The sequence below is a fragment of the Myotis yumanensis genome, unplaced genomic scaffold, assembly GCF_028538775.1.
Source record: "Myotis yumanensis isolate MYYU_CA2020_CCGP unplaced genomic scaffold, mMyoYum1.0.hap1 SCAF_17, whole genome shotgun sequence".
NCBI classification, from domain to species: domain Eukaryota; kingdom Metazoa; phylum Chordata; class Mammalia; order Chiroptera; family Vespertilionidae; genus Myotis; species Myotis yumanensis.
The window spans coordinates 38,441,134-38,464,312 of NW_027223768.1; the positions used below are offsets into that span (position 1 = coordinate 38,441,134).

The 23,179-nt window shown below is 42.6% G+C and overlaps 2 protein-coding genes across 3 annotated transcripts in view; one reads left to right on the plus strand and one right to left on the minus strand.

The window, feature by feature from the left end:
• The window catches only part of PDZK1 (PDZ domain containing 1), a 31,201-nt gene extending 28,383 nt beyond the window's left edge, over positions 1 to 2,818 (plus strand). Inside the window, exons 8-9 of the mRNA XM_070396834.1 lie at positions 511 to 801; positions 2,341 to 2,818. Coding sequence (XP_070252935.1) covers positions 511 to 801; positions 2,341 to 2,394 — 345 coding nt within the window. The 3' untranslated portion in view covers positions 2,395 to 2,818. The remainder of the gene's footprint in view (positions 1 to 510; positions 802 to 2,340) is intronic.
• Positions 1,802 to 23,179, minus strand: part of GPR89A (G protein-coupled receptor 89A) — a 52,948-nt gene continuing 31,570 nt past the window's right edge. For both annotated transcript variants that reach the window (XM_070396835.1, XM_070396836.1), the window contains exons 6-14: positions 22,783 to 22,903; positions 22,085 to 22,165; positions 15,435 to 15,544; positions 13,088 to 13,176; positions 12,114 to 12,206; positions 8,818 to 8,913; positions 6,633 to 6,722; positions 4,147 to 4,212; positions 1,802 to 4,006 (exon numbers count right to left, since the gene is read on the minus strand). In XM_070396835.1, the coding sequence (XP_070252936.1) occupies positions 3,800 to 4,006; positions 4,147 to 4,212; positions 6,633 to 6,722; positions 8,818 to 8,913; positions 12,114 to 12,206; positions 13,088 to 13,176; positions 15,435 to 15,544; positions 22,085 to 22,165; positions 22,783 to 22,903 (953 nt within the window). In that variant the 3' untranslated portion in view covers positions 1,802 to 3,799. The remainder of the gene's footprint in view (positions 4,007 to 4,146; positions 4,213 to 6,632; positions 6,723 to 8,817; positions 8,914 to 12,113; positions 12,207 to 13,087; positions 13,177 to 15,434; positions 15,545 to 22,084; positions 22,166 to 22,782; positions 22,904 to 23,179) is intronic.

Sequence of the window (23,179 nt, forward strand, 5' to 3'; positions counted from 1 at the left end):
GGCCGGATCCGGCCCTCAGGCCGTAGTTTGCCCATGGCTGTAGCTCACAGCCTTCATTTCTTAACATCTGTTACACTCAGTCGTCTGTGGACACTTTCAAATCAAGTAGAGCTGGCATGACTGTAGGTGAGTCACCATCAGCACTGACGGGGTGATGCTTGCTTGCTTCTGTGCATGGGCATGATGCCTCTCGCTGTAGGGCCTGCGGGAGAGGACTGTCCCTAGAGCTCTCACATTGGGCCTGCAGAAGGGACCTATGATGTCTGATACCTTTAACCCAGAAGACATATAACACAGTAGTCAACCACTGTAATACCACTTATTGGAGTACAGAAGCTGTAGCCTTCAAAGCAGAAAGCATTAGAGCATTGTCCTCGACTTCTGTGCCTCAAGGAGAAGTCACAACACAGTGAGGAATAAATCCTCATCTCCTCTTCTCCCCTGAAGGGAGCGAGGCTAACGTTCCCTTATCTGTGTCTGGACGTGACAACTCCGACCCTCTGTTCACAGGTGCAGGAGGGCAGCCCGGCCCAGCTGGCGGGGCTAGAGGATGAGGACGTCATCATTGAGGTGAACGGGGTGAATGTGCTGGACGAACTCTACGAGAAGGTGATAGAAAGAATCCAGAGCAGTGGGAAGAATGTCACGCTCTTGGTCTGTGGAAAGAAGGCCTATGATTATTTCCAGGCAAAGAAGATCCCTATTGTTTCCTCCATGGCTGACCCACTGGACGTACCCTTTGTTTCCAAAGAAGAAACATGGGTGGAGTCAGAGCTCGACTCACACGTGGCAAAAGAGCGAGTGAGTAGTGACACATTTCTTTTAAAAAATTTTTTTATTGATTTCAGAGAGGAGGGGAGAGGGAGAGAGATAGAAACACTGACAGAGAGAATCATTGATCAGCTGCCTCCTGCAGGCGCCCCTGGGGACCGAGCCCACAATCCGGGCATGTGCCCCGACTGGAAATCGAACCGTGACCTCCTGGTTCATAGGTCGATGCTCAACCACTGAGCCACACCAGCTGGGCAACACATTTCTTTTAATGATCTAACTTACCAGTGTATGGTCAAGACCTTAACTAAGTGCATCTCATGTCCATGTTTACCACAGAGTTCCTACAATACTAAAAAAGGTCATGTAAAGGTAACTGACAAACCAAGTTATTGTAGGGGACAGGATATAATACAAGAACAACAAATTTCTTATTTTTCATAGCACAGAGTTGACAAGAAATAAGTTTATCAAAATTATAATGGGAATGGAACTTGAATCAAACTATTTATGTACAAATTCTGGTTCTGCTATGGGCAAGTGGATTTACTCTCTGTGCCTTGGTATCCTCCCCTATAAAACAAGGATAATTTGTGGGACTGTTATCAGGATTATATTGACTAAGACTATTAAAGTGGTTCGGCTAGTGCCCTGTGCACAGTAAGTATAAAAGGAACAGTGGTGGTTAGAGACAGAGTTGTTTTTAAAATATCTGGTAGGTATTCAAGTTTTATTACTAGGGAAGAGCAAACACTATGCTGTATGTATTTAGATAAATTCCTTGGTAAATCTCAGTTTTTTTTGTTGTCCAATTTCTTTTCATAGATGAACTTGAGGTCCAAGAGTGAACTGACCTATCCAAGTTCATAAAGGAAACATTTGGCAAAGCCAAGACTTAAAGTTTAATACTATTTTTCTTTCATTACATTAATGTAATTCTTCCGACTGGTAATACAAAAATAGGAATTTTTAAGGAACACTCACTGTCATAGCCCGGTTAGGCTACTGTAACAAAATACCATACACTGGGTGGCTTTGTAAACAACAAACATTTATTTCTCACAATTCTGGAGGCTGGGGAGTCCAAGCTCAAGGTGCCGGCAGATTGGTGCCCATGAAGGCCTCTCCAAGGTTGCAGACCCGGATTTCTTGTTCTGCCCCTTCAGGGTGGCAGGAGCTGGGGAGCCCTGGGGCCCTCTTTTTTAAGGGCACAATCCCAGCTCTGCCCTCCTGACTTCATCACACCCCCAGGCAATACCCTCATTCTACCACTTTGGGGATAAGGATTTCACCATATGCATTTGGGGGAGAGACAAATATTCAGACAAGGCACACATAATAGCCACTGACCATATTGTAGATTTCTTAACAAGAAAGTATTCTCGTCTTTCAAGAATTCTATAACATCTCTGCAGGGAGTCAGTTATAGAAAGGAAATTGGTTTCAGACAGCAAGCTGAAAGCAAAGCCAAGTGTAGAAGTCGGGTCACCTGGCTTCTAGTCATGACCCCACCCCCTGGCTTACATCCACGCTCCAGCACTCACAGACCCTTCGCCTTCTCTTGCACAGGCCCACAGCACAGCCTCGCAGTCTTCTTCCAATTCTGAGGATACCAGGATGTGATGAGCATGAACAATGGCTGTGGCTGAGCGCTGTTTCTGGGTATTTAATAGGAATCCTTTCCAAGGGATGAGCGGCCACCCACCTGCCGTCTCTGGTGAAGAACGCTCTGGAAGCCGGCCCATCACGTGCAATTGTTTTCTGTTGTCATTTGTCTCAAGTGCCTATTGCCGACGGCTTATTTATGGTCACCTTAGGAGAAGCTAAGGCGGGACCAGATTCTTTTCATGTAATCTCTTCCAAGCTTCAACGTAACTGTATTTCTCTGTATGATGACATCTCTTACTTCTATGGGCTCCTTGAGCACCAAAGATGATTCATAAATCTCTAAATGTGAAGCTGCTAATTAAAGGACGCGAGTTTGCCTATTAAAATTATGCTTTTTAAAGAATGTGTGGTTACTAAAATAAATGCCATTAAAAATGTCTTTTGAGTTGCTTGAACCTTCCCTGTTAGCTGATCTAACCTGAATTGTGTTTGTTTTTGGTAAGCATTTTATGCTTTAATTTTTGTTTTGCCTCTAGGAACCAAAAACAAAATAAAATTCAGAATAAGACCTTAGTAATAGAGACTTCCTGGTAGTAAAATTAAGGATTTTTCTTAAATGGCATTTCTGAGTGTTCTACAAATTTTCCAACATCTTCCTTTTACAGATGAAGAAATTGAGTCAGAAAAAAAAGTGACTATTCCAGTTAGCAGTTATTCATTGTTCTACCCACAGTATGAGGGGCAGAAGGGAAGAAAATATGAGCCATCATTACTTAATTGAATGTAGAATAATTCACTCTTACATGATATTAAGTGAAAGGAAATCAGGGAAAAATGGCACCCTTGAAATCTCTCTTGGTAGAATATCTTTCAGTTGCACCCCATCCTACCCCAGCAAAGAACAGATAAGCTCTTGGTTATTTTAATGGGGTAAGGATTGGGGGGGAGAAGGGGAAGCTAACTCATGTGAGATCATACAAGCAAACACGGAGCTGTCCTTGATGAAATAAAGCTAAGGCCAGACTTACAATCTCGGATTTTAATGACAGTCAATCTCAGGGAAGCCAAAACTTCCTCCGTGTGAACCTCGACTTCAGCAGAAACCCCACACGCGTGGCCCCGCTACCGCAGACTCGCTTACCCCGGATCCAGTGTCCTTCTCCCCGCCCAACACTGCACCAGCCTCAAACCCACAGGAACCTCCCGGCTGGGCACCAGCTTCAGTTACCTGGCTCTGCTCCAGCCAGCGTGGCTCACGATCACTGTATGGTCTAAGAGGAAGGCATAGCTGCAGGTGGAACAGGCTACCGCAGCATCTTGTTTGTATAAAAAATACCAGGCCCCGGTCCCCTCCATTTTCCCTTGTTCTATCTAAATGCGGACACCACTGGCCTGTTCGCAGTCTGCAACAGCCGTGAGTTCAAGGGGTCATATGCTTCTCTGGTGCCTGCTTGTGAGCCAGGTAGAGGAACAGGATGCTGGAGAGCGCGCTGACCAGGAAGATCACGTCGAACCAGCGGTGGTAGAAGTTGAACTGCAGCTCCCCGAGGACTTCGGTGATGATGGTGCGGTACTCCAGGGGCATGCTCATGCGGATCAGCAGCACCGAGGAGACGAAGTACATGCCCTGGAAGTCAAACATGCCAGTCCACACGTCACTTTGTGTGTAGTGGGGGACGGGTCAAAGGCCCTGGTTGAATATTTAAAAGCATAAGACGCGTCTGGTACTTTACAGGTGCAAAGATGAAGCTGGTTTTTACAACTCACCATTATCTGTGCCAACAGCAGGACGATGACGTTGGAGGACTTGCTGCTAGAGATGGCGTAAAAGAACTGTCGAGAAAGGGGAGAGAGGAGTTTATGCAGCACCGCTGTGTCCTGTGTCCAGAACAGTAAGGAGCGTGGCTGACAGTTAATTAAAGGTGTCACTCCCTGCCTTAATCCTGTACAGAACAATTTGTATGATTAGGGCTGTAAAGAAGAGACTTGGAGTGAAAAGGACTTGGTTGGTGGGTTTAAGTACGACATTGAAACACAAAAGGATTACAATGGCCAACAAACTTTTAAGAGGCTGTGTGATCACCTGACTTTAACATCAAAACAGGTCACCCCAGGCCCTTGTCATTGTTCTCGGGCTCAGAGCTCTTTTCAGAATTGTGCCAGACGCCCGCCCGGAGACCCTGTCTCTGCCCCTTTCTCAGCCTCTTCTCTCCTTTCACTCCAACAGCTGGGTCTGAAGTCCCTACCTCTTACCAGAGGATTTACCTTCCGATGCTGATGAGAACACAGTTGAACATTCTGCTTCTCCTACCTCCACATCCTCCTTACAGGCGACTCTCATAGTTATCTTCTAACCTCAAACCCCCATCTCATTCATTCATTCCAACTATCTGCTGAACGCCTACCACGTGCCAGGTGCTGTTCTAGATGCTGCTGACATATCAGTCAACAAAACAGACCGTGGTCTCATTCTATGACCTTTGGTAAATGTAGTTATCTGATTATATGATGTAAGTCCATCATCATCAATCCATGTATCAGTTTAACTTCTTAAAAATTCTGTTGTAGGGCAGACGTTTTCCACACAGCTGATTTCCACAGCCAGTCGACCTGGGGGTCAAATCCCTCTAGTGTTAACTACAACAATTAAGGCTTGGCTAGAACAAGACTGCGCACAGAGACCACAAGGGGGTGCACCAAGAAAGCATAAAAGATGCAGAGACAAAAAAACATGACAGAAATGGAGGATATGGAGCTAAGAATCGCAATTTTGAGGGCTTGCCATAAATTTGTGCAGAGCCTCACGAAAACTAATGAGACCCTCGATGCTACGATAAAGAAATTAGAAAGTAAGCATACACGGACTGAAATAAAGAATATTATACCCAATAGCAGACCAGAGGAGTACAATAATCAAACCAAAGATTCGACAAAAAACACCCAATTGGAAAAGCAAAATGAAAAAAGAATCCGAAAGTGTGAAGATAGTGTAAGGAGCCTCAGGGACAGTTTTAAGCGGTCTAATATCAGAGTCATTGGAGTCCCAGAAGATGAGAGACAGCAAGATATTGAAAACCTATTTCAAGAAATAATGGCAGAAAACTTCCCCCACCTGGTGAAAGAAATGGACTTACAGGTCCAAGAAGCGCAGAGAACCCCAAACAAAAGGAATCCAAAGAGGACCACACCAAGACACATCATCATTAAAATGCCAAGAGCAAAAGACAAAGAGAAAATCTTAAAAGCAGCAAGAGAAAGAGGCTCAATTACCTACAAGGGAATACCCATACGACTGTCAGCTGATTTCTCAACAGAAACTTTGCAGGCCAGAAGGGAATGGCAAGAAATATTCAAAGTGCTGAATACCAAGAACCTACAACCAAGATTACTTTATCCAGCAAAGCTATCATTCAGAATTGAAGGTCAGATAAAGAGCTTCACAGATAAGGAAAAGCTAAAGGAGTTCATCACCGCCAAACCAGTATTATATGAAATGCTGAAAGGTATCCTTTAAGAAGAGGAAGAAGAAGAAAAAGGTAAAGATACAAATTATGAACAACAAACATGCATCTATCAACAAATGAATCTAAGAATCAAGTGAATAAATAACCTGATGTACAGAATGAACTGGTGATTATAATAGAATCAGGGACATAGAAAGGGAATAGACTGACTATTCTTGGGGGAAAAAGGGGTGTGGGAGATGCGGGAAGTGACTGGACAAAAATCATGCACCTATGGATGAACACAGTGGGTGGGGAGTGAGGGTGGAGGGTGGGGTGGGAGCTGGAAGGAGGGGAGTTAGGGGGGGAAAAAAGAGGAACAAATGTAATAATCTGAACAATAAAGATTTAATTTAAAAAAAAAAATTCTGTTGTATGTCTTTTATTTATTATTTATTTTAATATGTTTTTTATTGATTTTTTTTTTTAGAGAGAAAGGGAGGAGAGGGAGAGAGCGTGAGTGAGCAAGAGAGAAACATTGATTGGTTGCCTCCCTGACTTACCCTTACCAGTGATTGAGCCTAAAACCTGGGCATGTGCCCTGATGGAATTGAACCAGTGACTTTCGGTGCACAGGACAACACTCCAACCAACTGAACCACGTGGGCCAGGGCTGTTGTTGTCTTTTAAATATTTGTGACTGTTGTTTAAGATTTCAGAAGACAGAAATCTTAAATAGGTAAAATGATCTCACGGTGCCACCTGTAATTAAGGAATAATTACTCGTTTTGACTCTGTGATAGAACATACCTTGGTAAGAGTGATCAGCAGTCCTCTGATAGACGTGACAATGATTATTCCAACCAGAATGAAGGAAATGTGCTGGGACCAGAACTTCACCTGCCACCAAAACAGAAAGAATAAATCTGTTAAATCTCTGTTTAGAGAGATGTGAAGATTAAAAAGATGCATTCTAGCCCTGGCTGGTGGTTAGAGCACTGACCCATGCACCAAAGGGTCGCAGATTCAATTCCTGGTCAAGGGCACATACCTGGGTTGCAGGTTGATCCTCAGCCCAGATTGGGGCACGTGTAAGAGGCAACCAATCCATGTGTCTCTCACACTGATGTCTCTCTCTCTCTCTCCCCCTCCTTTCTCTCTCTCTCTCTCTGCCACTTGCCCTCCCTTGCCCTCCCTTCCATACTCTCTAAAAAAAAAAAAAAAAAAAAAAAAAAAAATCAATGGGAAAAACTCCTCTGGTGAGGATTAACAAAAACAAAACAAAAAGAAGATGCACCGATGGCTTATGTGACTGTGAGAGGGAGCGTCATGAGGCCCTATCTGATTTTAAAAAAGTGGGGAAGAGAGCAGTGGCAAGGAAAACACCTCCAGGAAGAGGAAGACAGCCGTGGTGTCTTCATGAGCAGATGGAATCAAGATGTAAGGACAGAAGAAAGCCAGGTGCAGTGAAGTGAAGAAAACAACATGAATAAATCAGAAGAAACACAAGCCTAATGTATAGCTTCAATGTGAAAAGTGAAAAGCACAGACTAAAGGAAACAAAACAGCAGCTTCATTGCTTTTATGATCTGTGAATGACAGTTCTTGGATCACCCAAAACGTTAAGGATTGCAGACCTTCTCGGCTATGGTCTAGGAAATAGTCGACCTTCATCTGAATCACATGACACCTTTCTCTCCTCTTGGACTGTTTCCCAGTGAGAGGCAGCTTAGGACCTTACGCATGATTCAAAGGGAGCTGCTCTTACTGCCCCTTCCAGGTGTCATTCGGAATTGTGAAGTGTGAGTGTACAGGTGAATTACGGGTGAATGTAGATACACACCAGCAACTGAACAGCCTCGGGAAGACTGATAAGAGCATTTCTAAAAATTCAGCCCAGTAAGAAATTTAAAAGAGGAGAACACATATGCTACCCCAGTGAAGCATACTTCACAGCATCAGTTATGTAATTCTTGAAGGAAAGAGACACGCTCCTTCATAGGAAAAAGGATACACTATTGGTATATCAAAATGTGTATTCTGGCCCTGGCTGGGGAGCTCAGTTGGTTAGACCATTATCCCAATGAGCCAAGGTTGGGGGTTCAATCCCCGGTCAGGGCACATACAAGAATCAACCAATGAATGCACAAATAAGTGGACAGCAAATCAATGCCCCCGCCCCTCCCTTCTTCACTCTCTAAAATCAATCAATCAACAATTTTTAAAAAATGTGCTCTAAGCTGTTCTTAAGGACTGGAGCTCAATGTGCTCTGGTTTGTTTTTATATTATCCAGCCACCAGGGGCGTGTCCAGCTGGGATGGCTGCTGGGGCAGCATGCTGTCTGTGGTGAGAATCAGCACAGCTAATAGGCCCTCAAGGGATAGGCACAGAACACTGGTCTTATGATCAGCCAGAATCACTGGCCATCTACATACATAGAAAATATACTAGTCTACAAATAAGGATGTTACATTTAAATTAGGACAAGAGTGCATTCAGTGACGGTGGTATTCTAAAACGGGTAGAAAGATGAAAAAAGATTTGTACACAGGTTACAGTTACCATCTTTAGCTCACAGTCCACATTAATTAATTGATTAAGATAATTTTTTACAGTATAAATCATCTCAGTTCTAACACAGAACACTAATTAGTAGTTAATATTCCACCAGAGGAATCAAAGGTGAGCTGTGTGTTTGAAGATCTCACGAGAGACGTACCTGAGTATTTGGTGGGGAGAAACTGGTGAGTGGTAGCTGGCTACAGAGGTGCAGAGCGGAACTAGACATAACCCGCACCCACAACAATAGTAAGTCCCAGTCATTACTATGTTTTATGCCTTTTACAAATCTGCATATGACCATGTCAAAACATACACAGGAGAGGAGGAAGAACAAAAGCAGAATCAAGTAGGAAGGAATTCGAATCTTAATGATAACATACAGCAGATAAAAGAGAAAGAAACAACAAACCAGGATCTTGATACAACACTCACATCAAATTGGATTCCCAGATAATTCACAGTGATCTCAATGCCTCTCGTGACAGGATCAGTCTTCCCCACTCTGTCAAAAACTATATTAATGGTCGCCTGCAAAGACACACAGCTTTACATTAGGGCATTTCAGTAATCACCTACTGTTTCAAAAAGGTGACTTAAAATAATGAATTAATCACCATAACAAATCTCACTGCTGGATGTTCCTAAAAATGAAATTGGAATCTCAATCTAAATCAGATATAAGAAATCTATTTTGGCTATCCACATAAAGACAAACAAAAGTCCCTATCTTTCTTTTCTGTAAAGAGAAAAGGGGAATGGGCTATGGCATATACTTCTGGATTTATCAGAGCCAGAAAGTAACATCTGGGAGATGAAGCCAGGGTAGGAGGATAAAGGAACTCCAGGATCACTCCCTGTGGTTATTTCCTGAGTGCTCCAAAAGCAACCACTAAAATAAAAAGACAGTTAAAGCTAACAAGCCAACAAAGCCGAGCAAATGGAATCATGAAAAAAGTCAATCCAAAAGAAGGCAGAAAAAAAGGAAAAAGGGCAGAAAACAGTTGAGACAAATAAAACACATGTAGTATTATGGTTGTTTTAAAGCAAACCATGTGAATAACCACATTAAATGTAAATGCTCAAAACCAGGGGTTGGCAAATGCTGTAGCTGTAGTATGAGAGTAGCTACAGATGATATGTAGACAAATTGGCTTGGCTGTGTTCCAATAAAACTTTATTTACAAAAGCAGGTGGTGGCTGGATTTCACCTGTGGGCTACAGATGGCCGACTGCTGGTCTAAATGTGCCAAGTAAATGGTAGAGATGGTCAGACTGGATAAAAAAGCAAAACCCAACTCAATGTTGCTTATAAGAAACCCACTTTAAATATAAAGTGCAAATAGGTTAAAAGGAAAAGAACTGAAAAATATATACACTGAGTGGCCAGATTATTATGACTACCCCATCAGTACTTCGTTGGGCCACCTTTTGCTACAATACTGCAGCGATTCTTCTTGGCATTGACTCAGGGTTCATAATGACTCTAAAATGTGTATGTACCTAATAACAGAGCTTTAAAATACTTGAAGCAAAAACTGATAGAACTATAAGAAAACAAACATTTTAAAACTGGCAAAAATTTGAATAGATATATCAAAGAACATGAACAGGTGGCAAATAAGCACATGAAAAGTTGTTCAACCTAATTAGGCCTTAGGGAATGTGAACTAAATACCGCCTCATACCTATTAGCACAGCGGTCACCAACCGGTGAGGTCTGAAAGGCTGGCGACCGCTGTATTAGAATGTCCAGAGTTCAAAGGACTGACCATCTGAGGTGCTGGTGAGGATGTGGGGTAAATGAAACTCTCATACACTGTAGGTGGGAATGTAAATGGTTCAAGTTTGGCCGTTTCTTCAAAAGCTAAACATTCATCTGCCATATGACCCAGCTGTTTTCTCCCAAGAGAAAAGACTCCTACACAGATATTCACAGCAGCTTTATTTATAATATCCCCAAACTGGAAACAAACAGATCTCCACCAGCAGGAGAGGAGAGAACCAAACTGTGGTATACCTATACTATGGAATACAACTCAGCAATAACAGGAATAAACTATTGATGCACACAATAATGTGGATGGAACTTAAAATAATTATGCTGAGTAAAAGAAGCCAGACAGAAAAAGTATACATACTATAAGACTCCATTTATAGAAAGTTCTAGAAAAGATAAACCAGTGTAGGATGACAGCAGGTTAGTGGCTCCTGGAGATGGGGTGTGGGAGAGGGGCATCACGAAGGGGTACAAGGAAACTTCTGGCAGTGGTAGGTGGTTATGTTCTCTATCTTGATTGTGGTGATGGCTGCTGCATAGGCGTACATTTGTTAAAATGTACCAAACTGTACACTTTAAATATGTGCATTTAGTGAATGTCAATTATATCTCAATAAAACTGTTAAAAAAATATGTTCCCACTTGAGAGAGGGATTGGGGGGCTGAGTTAAAAAGGGGAAGGATTAAGGACAAATTGGCAGTTACAGCCATGAGGATGTGAAGTACAGCACAGGGAATATAGTCACTAATATTGTGGCAACTATGTATGGTGCCAGGTGGGTACTGGACGTCCCAGGGATTACTTTATAAATTATATAAATGTATAACTATTACCCTTTACACCTGAAACTAACATAATATTGAATGTCAAATGTAATAGAAAGAAAATATGATATGCTCCCCTAAAGGCTGCATCTCAGGAAAAAGCTTTCAGTAGCTTAGCTAATTGGACACTATCTTCACTCGTCCTTTCCCACTGAATGAATCAAGATTTTAAAATGGTATCCGAGTCCAACCGGTGTGGCTCAGTGGTTGAGTGTAGAACTATGAACCACGAGGCTATGGCTCAATTCCCAGTCAGGGCACAGGCCTGGGTTCCTGGCTCGATACCCAGTGTGGGGCGTGCAGGAGGCAGCAGATCAATGATTCTCTCTCATCATTGATGTTTCTCTCTCTCTCTCTCTCTCCCTTCTGTTCTAAAATCAATAAAAATAAATTTTAAAAAGTCATCTGAATAGGCGCTGACATCAAATTATTTTAACATTAGATCCGTTAAATCCAGAATCTTCCTTTCATCTACACTGATCAAAATGAACCAATAAGCTCCTCTGTGCAAATACAGTGCCAGTGGGAAGGTTACCAAACCAGAAACTCAAATCAGCCTTTTCTATACTCGCACTGAAACCCATTAATACCGGCAGGTGAGCCACAGGTGAAGATGAGTAATGTACATAAAATGCCCATACAGAATACACATGAGGAGAGAGCCGCACCAGAGTAAGATCTATAGACACACAGGCTGCATCTACCTACAGAAGCACACTTTAGAATTTGCTTTGGACTGAGTGTTTAGGTATACACACAGTATTTAAAGGACAGGGGTTTCTGCTCTGAGCTGCAGCTAGGAGTTGAATTACAGTCACATTCTCATGGGTAATAAGGAAAGCAGAGTGGAAAGTAAGAAACTTTTACGTTTGCTTCATACACTTCATAATCTAAGACCTTAGATTTCTGACACAAGAAAAATGCAACCTCCCTTTTCGGGGTGAGCTAAAAAGGAGAAGGAAAAGAGAGGCTCAAATACGTGAAAGACCGCCTTCTCTGCTGACTCAACCGGATTTGAAAATTAGGCTGGAATTTCGTTCCATGCCTCCATCAAACCCACTTTCCTCTTTCTGCCATTACCAGGGAAGATCACCTGAACTCTGACAGGTGAAAATAATATACTTACCATGAAAATTTTCCAAACACAGTAAATAGAGAAAAAGTAACCCAGAAAATTAAAATATTTCCCTTTGAAAGTTTTGGAGTATTCTATTCTCTCCTGAGGGAAAACAAACACAAAACATGTCAGTCTCAGCAAAATGTAAGTTTATATATAACAAAAATGCATTACTTGTTCAGGCTAAATAAAAAACCACACATGGTAATAATAATATTAAAAAAACAATAGTGGCAACATTTACTGACTACTACTTTAAGCCAGAAAGTAAGACAAACATCTTACATGCATGATCTACTTTAATCTTCATAACTGAAGCTTAGAGGTTAAATAACTTCATAACTGGAACTTGAGGTTAAATAACGTGCCCAAGGCCATCCAGCTAGCGAGGAGGGGAATTTAGGCTCAGGTCTCTCTGACCCCGAGGCTTCTGTTCACCTCTATCCTATGGGGCTACTCCTGTGAAGTGATCCTCAATAAGGATTAAAATAGTTGGAACAACTTTAATGAAGAGACTTTTGCATATTTAAATTGTGTTGCATTTTAGGTGTAAATAGAAAAGTTACTTCTTGTCCTTAGTTCACTTTTTGTTCTGGAACCTTTAAAATGGGGCTAGGTCATGGCCGCAAAGTGTCTTCTTGCTTTTACAATATAACTAACTTGTAAGGGAATAAAGAGCAATCGGAGGAGCGGCCATCGGGATCCTGGGTCAGGGGGAGTGGTGTGCGCCACCTTTCCAGCGGCTGAAAAGTCTCTTTTGACTACCCCACTGCTTTCTATTATTGAGAGCATTCCATTAAGGGCTTTGCTAGTGGGAGGAGCAATGTCTCGGAGAGTGCAGACTCCAATGCTTCGTGACTAATACTGAAGCTATGGAGTGTCTCTTGCACTGACTGGCTATACAGGACACTAAAAAGCCATGCAGTCTTGTTCTCACGTCGATCACATTGACAAAAGCACACTTCAGTTCCCTTGCTCAGTACCTTGGTAGCATGTAGATCAGCTGTTTCCAGAAAAAGCTGCCTGCTTAGTTCTTCCAAAGCATCCACTTCCTGTTGAATCAGAGTAAGATCTGGCACAGAACGGGCATCAAGGTTTAAACCACATAGAACTTTCAAGAAATAGACATGAAGAAAGCATGTTTTTGGTTTCTCCTACAGTGTGGATTCTAGGAACTGCCTAGATTTTCAATTTCCTACTATGTCACTATTACAGAAGTCCCCCACTCCCCCGCCCTTGCTCCCCTGCACCCCGCCCCTGCTCCACCCCACTACTGTCCCTGTCCATGGGCTGTGCACATATGCATACAAGTTCTCTGGTTATTCTCTTCCTGACTCCCTCCACCCCCTTCCCTCTGAAATCTGTCAGTCAGTTCCATGCATTCATGCCTCTGGATCTATTTTGCTCATCAGTTTATTTTGTTCATTAGATTCCACATATGAGTGAGATCGTGTGATACTTGTCTTTCTCTGACTGGCTTATTTCACTTAGCATAATATTCTCCAGGTCCCTCCATGCTGTCTCAAAGGGTAAGAGCTCATTCCTTTTGTACAGCTGCATAGTACTCCACGGTGTAAATGTACCACAGCTTTTTATCCACTCATCTACTGATGGGCACTTGGGCTGTTTCCAGATCTTAGCTATTGTAAACAATGCTTCGGTAAATATAGGGGTGCAGACATTCTTTCTGATCGGTGTTTTGGGTTTCTCAGGATATATTCCTAGAAACAGGATCACTGGGTTGATGCTCAACCACTGAGCTACACTAGCTGGGGTAATCTTTACTAACTTTTAATACAGCCTAGGATTTATAGACCTCCTTTTGTTCTTTAGAGACATGATCTTCTATTATTCTCACAACAATCACATAAATAGGTGTTATTATCCATTTTGCAGACAAGGAAAGTAAAGCTCAGAGGCAAGTAACTTGCTGAAAGTCACGCAACTGACAGGCGTGGATGCAAAGTCAGATCCGTCCACTCCAGGCCTGCTCTTCCCATGATGCTATGCCACTTCCCAGATCAGCGAGGCCGTGCTATTCCTCTCTCCAGTTAGGAAACGGGCTCAGAGAAGTTAGAGAATCCTGATGCTTTTGTTGAGTTGACTTCCTGTCACTAAGATAGCTTCATCCTCAACTTCTGCTTTTAAGGGTTTTTATGTAATGAGAATAGTAAAGACGGCCCTTCTGACACAGCATAGACTTTAATCTACATCTTCCTTCCTCTGTGATTTTCCCGATTTCACAGATCAGCCCTACAGATCCTTCCTCAGCAGTGGCTGCTGTTGGCACTATGCAGCCAACAAACAATAGAGTTTAAGTAGTTAAGGTGCCTGCTCCTCTCATGATTAGGCATAAGCTCCTTGAGGGAGGCGGTATCTGCTCGTCATTTCAGGAGATGTGAAATAACTGTTTCTTGATTAAATGGATTTAAAATAATCCTTTCTTCCCCACTCCTCTCGTCACCCCACCTTTCTTTGGTCTACGTCTTACCTGCCTTTGACTCCAGAAAGACATTTCGTAATTTATAACAAGAACAGGCCTCATCCTTTCCCTCCAGTTGAAGCAAAAGGGAATGTGTGCTTCCCCAGGCAGAGAAGCAGGATTATGCCACCTCAGTCCTGGGTCCCCAAAGTTTTGACCTAAAAGCCTGAGACTCACAAGATTTAGTCACTCATTTTGGGAATTAGTTTAACACTGTAACCAGCAGGGCCAAGAATAATCCATTAACCCAAACTCCTTGATTTTTAAACCAAAAAGTCACTGGAGATACAGAGCTGCTTAAAAGTTGTTCAGGAAACTGATTGGCTAAGAAACGGGCCCCTCTGGTCTTATACACAAACCACCCCCTTAGGGAGCCGTTCCGCTCTGTCGTCATTGCTCAGAGCTGGGAAAGTGGCAGTGCAGCGGAAAGAGCCGAGAGGGAGACCACAGTTCTGCTCTGTCTTTGCCACAAACCACTGCGTGACAACTTCCTCTGGTCTACTTCCTCAACTGTAAAATGGAAAGACTCACTTGTTAGGACCCTTCAGCCCGTGATGTGATGATCATCTGTGGGTGTTGGAAAGATGACTCTGTACCTGGCCAGCTGGACCCTGGATGCAGTCAGCTGCCTAGGGAGAGACTATCCCAACACTACTTCTTCCTCTTGCCCTTGGCCCGGAGTTGAGAGAAAGAATGTCTGGCGCCATCCGGGTCCTAGACTTACAGGGAGGACCGTGTTGTAAGTTACACAGGTACGTGTCTGATCGCTATGCTGCACACCTGAGACGACCATAATGTTGTGTCAAATGTAATTGGGAAAAAGGATCAAGCGGCGGGATGGAGGATACTCTCACTTCCTGGAGCTGAAGTGGTAATGCTCTTTATCATGCCCCAGAATCCCGACGGCTTGTTGTGCACCTCCCCCTTCTGGAACATGGTTCTCCGGGTCATGGCCATCCTGAAATGAAAACCAACAAAATCCCCAAATCACAAACAAACAGCAAACAGCTCTCAAAGTCATTCCCACCCACCGCCTAGGCTCAGACCCGCCTCTGCATCTGCTGAGGTGCTCAGGGAGGGAGGCACTCGGGAGCCCCGTTTCCCCACCTTGCGGCTGCGGGGAGATCGCACCCCGGGCGATGTGCCTGGGTGAGGACCACGGAGCGGGAGTAGGGAACACATGTGAGGACTGGTCTGCCATTCAGACGCTGAGAGACCTCAGAGTTTTCATTTCCTCCTCTATGGAGAGTTGTGAAGACCAATGAAATAATATGTACGAATGCATGTGGTCAACTACAAATAATTATTATTACTGTTATCATTTCAGGCCAAAAGAGAACAACAGCTAACACACCTAACTAAAGGGCCAGGCACAGGCTAGGAATGCAATAAATGTTTCTTTCCAAAAGCAGACAAAAAAAGAAAAAACCAGCACTACCACACAAACCTGGACTCTCCCTCTAACTCCAATCTCCTCCCACTGCTGAATCAGTTAACAGGAAACTTCCTCTGCCTTCCTCTTGCCCTCCAGGTCTATAGCGAGCCCACTGCCTCAGCGGGAGCTGCTGGCATGTTCCAGCCCACCACATAGGTATTAAGAACAGGGTCTTTGGTCATAGCCGGTTTGGCTCAGTGGATAGAGCCTTGTCCTGCGGACTGAAGGGTCCTGGGTTTGATTCCCATCAAGGGCACATGCCCTGGGTTGCGGGCTCGATCCCCAGTAGGGGGCATGCAGAAGGCAGCCAATCAAGGATTCTCTTATTGATGTTTCTGTCTTTCTCTCCCTTCCTCTCTGAAATAGAATATATTTAAAAACAGCAACAAAAAACAGTCTTTGTGAGGAAAACTAAGATCATTTGTATATAAATGGGTCAAAGCCTACCGGCCTAAAATAAACCAGCATGAGTCTAATACAAATAGGTAGTAGAACTAAAGAAAAATTTAACTCAGAACAATTTTTGGGTGACAAGAGACAGAAGTGCAGCGGAGGAAGCAGCAGTGTTGGTATTTATGCAAATGTACCAATGGGACCAAATACCAAACGGTAGTTCTACGGGCTACATTTTTTAAGCTATTGGTTAAAATGGCATTAACAATAAAGAACATTAGGCGTGTTGGCCACGTTGACTTAGCTATTCTTCAAAATGACCTTTGCCTGGAATGGACATAGCTCCAACTTGGCTCCTCCTGCCTTTTCCCTAATTACACACACACCCACTGTAACTCAGCATCGCTGGGAGGTGTAATTAATGACCAAGAAGCGGCTCAGACCTGGGGAGATTCTGACTTGACAAGACTCATCACCCATAGTTTCCCCATTTTCATAGGTGGAAAAGCTGGAGCAAGGATGTACATAAGGAAGAAGGTCTGTCTCACCGACTTGAAAGTGACTTCAGCTTACCATGCTGGATTGAGGGAGAGGCAGTGGGAGGGAGGGCGCACAGAGCCATTTCTAGTTTCCTTAGTCCCAGTGTTTACAGCACAACAAACATAGTGCCTGGCTGTGAGTGGGACTGGCTGACGCTGCCAGGGCAACTGACCCTGCATTGGGGCCTCACCACAGGCAGAGGCAGGACCTAGAAGTGAGAGCTGGCTGCACCCTGACAGGCATGGCCTTGTTCTCAACAATTCACTTTCACTTTTATCATTTGCCTCTAAACCGATTTTCCTTTTATCAAATACGTTGCATATAAAAAATAAATATTAATATATTCAAAAAAGAAAAAGGAACAACGAACTCCCTGAGATGTGGTAAAAGGAATAAAAACCAATATGAGGTACTATAGACGCCGCTGACTTTGACCTTGAACTTTTCTTCACTGGCACCACCACCACCACCATGATCATCATCACTATTGTCTCTCTATAACGGGGGCAGGTCCGGAGCAAGAATATATCTATTATTAGCCGAATGCCTTTCAAAAACCCACAATCTGGAGAAACATAAGCTCTGGGCTGCAGTCTGGTGGTTGTCTTAAAGTGAAGAGGCTGAAAATGTTTCCTGTGGTTTAAATATGCTACCATACTGTTCTCTGGTCTCCATTTCTGGTGGGAAGTCAGCAATTGCTTTTCTTTTTCTTTTAAAAATTTATTATTAAACCCTTACCTGAGGATATGTTTATTGATTTTACAGAGAGGAGAGAGGAAGAGGGAGGAAAGAGAGAGAAACAGATGTGAGAGAGAAACATCAATTGGTTGCCTCCTGTATACACCCAACAGGGGATTGAACCTGAAACCTAGGTATGTGGCCTGACTAGGAACCGAACTTGCAACCTTTCTGGTGTACAAACAACTAAGCCACCCTCACCTGGCCAGGCTACTTTTCTTTCACCCTCCCTCCCTCCCTTTCTTTGTATTTTAATAAAATTTAAAAAAATACACACACACACACACACACACACACACACACACACACACACACTCTCGGCCCGGTGCACAAAAATTTGTGCACTTGGGGGGGTCCCTCAGCCCGACCTGTGCCCTCTCGCAGTCTGGGACCCCTTGGGGGATCACTTCCTGGGGGATCGGGCCTAAGGTGGCAGTCAGACATCCCTCTGGCAGCGCGGGATGTCCACTTGCCAGCGGGGCAATATATATACAATTGGTTGCCCCCCCGTACACACCCCAACCTGGGATTGAACCCACAATCTGGGCATGTGCCCTGACTGGGAATGGGACCGGTAACCTTTCAGTGCATGGGATGATGCTCAACCAACTGAGCCACACCGGCCAGGGCATACTTTTCTTTTTTAATTAAATGTTTTATTTTGAGAAAATTATAGATTCACATGTGGTTGTAAAATATATAGATAGATCCCATGCTTTCCCCAATGGAAACATCTTGCAAATTTAAAGTACAGTATCACAACCAGGGTATTGACACCGATGCAGTCAAGGATCAGAACATCTCCATGACGACAAGGATCACATATGCTGCCTCTGTACAGCCCACTTCCCTCTTCCCACCTCCAGCCCCTCTTAAACCCTGGCAACCACGACTCTGTTTTCCATTTCCATTCTGTCATTTCAAAAATGTTATACAAGTAGAATCATACAGCATGTAACCTTTGTGGATCGGCAAATCTGTGTCAAGGGTAGACCCCCTTCTAGTGTTTTCTTGGGCTGTCTGGTGTTTACTTTGCATATATATTTTTTAATGATGAGGCAGAGATTTGGGCAGAGTTTATATGTAGATTCTAGATCTTATCCTTCTGCATTTCTCTTGCTCCTAAAAATTTCCTTTTAGATTTCCAGTCCCTTTGCTGATTTGAACTCTATCAATCTGTACACGTGAGTGAATGCTGGGAGGGTGGGTGGGGCTGAAGAGCACCCCTGGGCAAATCAGCCACACACAGGCAGTTACCTGATACCCTTCTCAAATTTCTGTTTATTTTCCAGGGCTTTCAAATATTTGTTTTTAACAATTTTTATGACTTTCTATTGAAGGAATTGCTTGAAATCTTTATATAGTGCCATTCCTGGGAATTTCCTCTATGATGGTTTTTATTTTTTTTTTATTTTTTAAAATTTATTTTTTAATATATTTTATTGATTTCTTTTTAGGGAGGAAGGGAGAGGGATAGAGAGTTAGAAACATCGATGAGAGAGAAACATCGATCAGCTGCCTTCTACAAACCCCCTACTGGGGATGTGCCCGCAACCAAGGTACATGCCCTTGACCTGAATAGAATCTGGGACCCTTTGGTCCGCAGGCCGACGCTCTATCCACTGAGCCAAACCGGTTAGGGCTCTATGATGGTTTTTTAAAATTTTATTTATTTTTACTGATTTCAGAAAGGAAGGGAGAGGGAGAAAGAGATAGAAACATCATTGATCAGCTGCCTCCGGTGGGCCCCACACTGGGGTTGAGCCTGCAACCTGGGCATGTGTCCTGACTGGGAATCGAACCGTGACCTCCTGGTTCATAGGTGAATGCTCAACCACTGAGCCACGCTGGCCGGGCTCCTCTGTATGGTCTGACAGCAGCTGTGGCTGGTGTTGACATTCCACAGGTGAATATGTATCTTTTCCCTATCACTACACATTTTCAAAAGAGAGACTAATATATCAAGGATAGAGGTTAAGATTTTTCTTTCATAATAACAGCTTGCATCTAACTTTTACATGATATAGTTTCTAGTTTCTTTTGTATGTCACAAGCTATGTGAAATACTGTGAATTCAGAATTTGTGGGTAGAAAGGGACCCTACTGACCCTTTAGTCAGCCCTGGCATTGTACAAATGAGTATTTGCTTGAGACCACTTAACAAATTAATAGGAATGTGATTTAGTTCCAAGTTTTTTTCATTATACCATGGTGTAGTTGCACAGCTATATTTTCTATCTTCTACAAAACCATAATTTCAAAATTGTACTATTGTTTGTGAATAGAGACTATATTTCAGCTATATCATAGGTTACCAACACAAAAGCTTTAATATCTAAGTCAACAGAAGGACAAAGCAAAACGAATCACTAATTCTCTCAAGCAGAAGGAAGCTGAAAGGCTTGATCACTATACCAGTATGGTCACACTAAAGAGAGACAGGAAGGAAGAGAGAGAGAGAGAGAGACAGACAGACAGACAGACAGACAGACATCAATGTGAGAGAGACTCATCGATTGGTTGCCTCCCACTCACACCCTGACTGGGGCCAGGGATTGAATGTGCAACCGAGGTATGTGCCCTTGACTGGGAATCGAACCCATGACCCTTTGGTGGGTCGATGCTCTAACCACTGCTCAAGGCTGAACTAGTTTTTGATGAATCTTCCTAAATACTGTAAAGCTCATCTATTCAGTGTTCCATGTGAGAAGACAGTGTACCTTTTTCCTGTCTCCGTTTTCAACCATCAGATTTTTGTTTCTAACATGGTATTTTTCTTGTATGTCACCTCACTATGGCCCTCTGCTGTTAAATTGGAAGACAGTCTATGTTTGTGAAACAGTTTTTCTATATTTTGGTAAATAACAAGGGCACTGTATGAAGCCCCAGGGCCCTAGTATTACCATGCTAGCTGTCTGTCTGCCCTGCTGGCTGCACTGGGTACATAGCTGTGGTAATTAGGTCAAGTTAGGAGACTTATTCATCTGAGAGCCACTCAATAAGACCTATCGCAGGGCCACACACCATCCCAGATCCTTAGACAAGGTCAGTAGGGGTACATCAGAGCCAACGACTCGCCATGACTAGTGATCAGGTGGCTCACAAGTACACATCCACACCTGACATGGGCAATGACTTTACACTCATCTCGGTATGAATAAAAGAAATATAGTAAAAGGGAGAAGGATCTTAGGAATCAAAATAGTACTGTTTCTATATAAGTGTCTCTTACTATTGAATACTGTTGCTTTTATTATTGTTTTTAAAATCTGCATTCATACTCATTCATGTAAAATCAACTGTATAGAATAAATAAAAACAAAACATTTAAGTAAATAAATGTATACCTATGTGTATCTGCTTTCAATATCCTAGTAAAGATATATAGAAATGGAGGCATTTGGTTGGTGAATCTGGGCCTCTATCATTCGAATGTCTATTGTTATCTCTTACATTAAGGCTTCTTTGACTTGACCTTGGGTCTTACTATCAAAAGGTGTTGAAGGAAGGAACATGAAATGCAAAACCACTCATGCAGTTTAAAACCTTTGTCACCATTGTTACATGGGCGATAATAATTTGAATAAAGACAGGGGACTAATAAGCTTCATGAAAGTGGAGATTGAGTATCCTGTTCACCTCTGGATTTCTACGTACTATTCAGCATTTAGTACAGTGCCTGGAATAAACTAGGCCTTCTATAATTACTAGCTGAATGAATATGTGAATGAATGAATGAAGGCAAAGCATTAAAACCAAGTGATTATTCTGCAGATTATTAATAAGTTCAATAGTTTTCCTTAGCTATGAGTTATGACTCATTGTTCTAACACCTTTACATGTCAGTTCATTATTATTATTCCCATTTTACAAGACATAAGGAGATAAAGTAACTAGTTTAAGGTCACTGTGAGTTGTAGGCCAAGGATTCAATTCAGACAGTCTGAGTCTAGAGCTTATGCTTTTACCCAGAAATTCCACTTTGAAAACATACATTTTAAACATGCTTTTAAAATGATAAAAACAATAACAATAGTTGAAGACCTGAAGAATTTTTTAAAGTAGTTAAGAGAAAGGAAGTTGAAAAGGTTGAAGTCAGGCATGAAACGGTTTGTAAACATTCCGGATAATAGACTTTTAGAACATCCAATGTAGAATACCTCCAAACATAAGTTATTCCAATAATTCACCTCAAGAGAATTGATCAAAAGTCAGGAAATATGACTGTACTTGAAAATTTTCTTTCACGCAGGACTAGACACTGTCTTTGATGATGCTTTAACTTATAATGGAAATGAGTAAGATGAATTTCCCTGTTAGCACCAATTCATAGTAAAATTTCTTGTTGAGAAATTCTAAGAGTACAAGTTTTTTAATGTGCTGATAGCTTACCTTTTCTTTTTGCTTATGATCATGTCCATGGTTTGGAGCAGTCGCCGTTCCAGGGCTAGGATGTCTACGTCCGTCACATTCCTATAATAAGCACAAACTGCTAGCAATGTTTTGAGGTCCCGTCCTTGGGCATAACACAAGGCAGCTGGAGAAACACATATACCTCAATTGTTACCCAGCAATTCAAGAACCTGTCTTTTTCTAAGGAAATGAAAATGAGCAAAAATGCTTTTGTTGTCATTTTCTATAGCTAATACTTCCAGGGTCTCAGGACAACGGAAGGTAATTAGTTCTCTATTGGTCTTTCTTAGCTTTCAGCCAGTGATATTTATGATGCATGTGTGAGCACATTTTTAACTTGGCACATGTCTGTTCCACTTTTGGGAGGAACTAATTTTTTGGGATTAGCTCACATTACTGTTCACTGTGCCTTTAAAAAGGGGTGCGGTGAGTAAGGGGTGGAGAGGGTCAAATTGAAATTGTCATTAAAAGAAATAAATGTAGGACAAATAAGGGCAAGCAATATAAGTAATAAGACTTATTTAGAAAGATTCTTAGGTCAATGCCCAGAAGGACAGAGGAAAGAATAAAAAGGCAGTGGCATAGGTCTAATATTTAAGTGTTAATGATGGTGGCATGAGATGACATTTGTGTTCAGGAAGTGAAGGGGAAAAGAAACGAGGCAGAGTTCTCATTACCTGAGGAAGTAGGACATGTACGTGTACGGGCAGTTGACAGCACCGAATCCCGAAAGAAGAGCCATGAGAGTCACACCGATCACACCCACCCGGCTGATGAGCTGCTCTATGGACAGGATCCCTGAAAACATGCAAGCAAATGAATGCCAGGTGACAGCGAGGAGGGCTTCCACCTGCATGGACACATCACTGAAAATGGCAACCATCACACAGAACTAACCAACAGAGGCCAGATGCTGTTACTATTAGACAATCTATGATAAATATATGTCTACTGATTTTCCTCATATGCTTCCAGAATCATCTCTATTATTGGGTAATGGTAATAATAAAATAAGATTAGCAACAATAATTGTAAATAACACTATTGACTGTTTACTCAAGGTAGTATGAACTC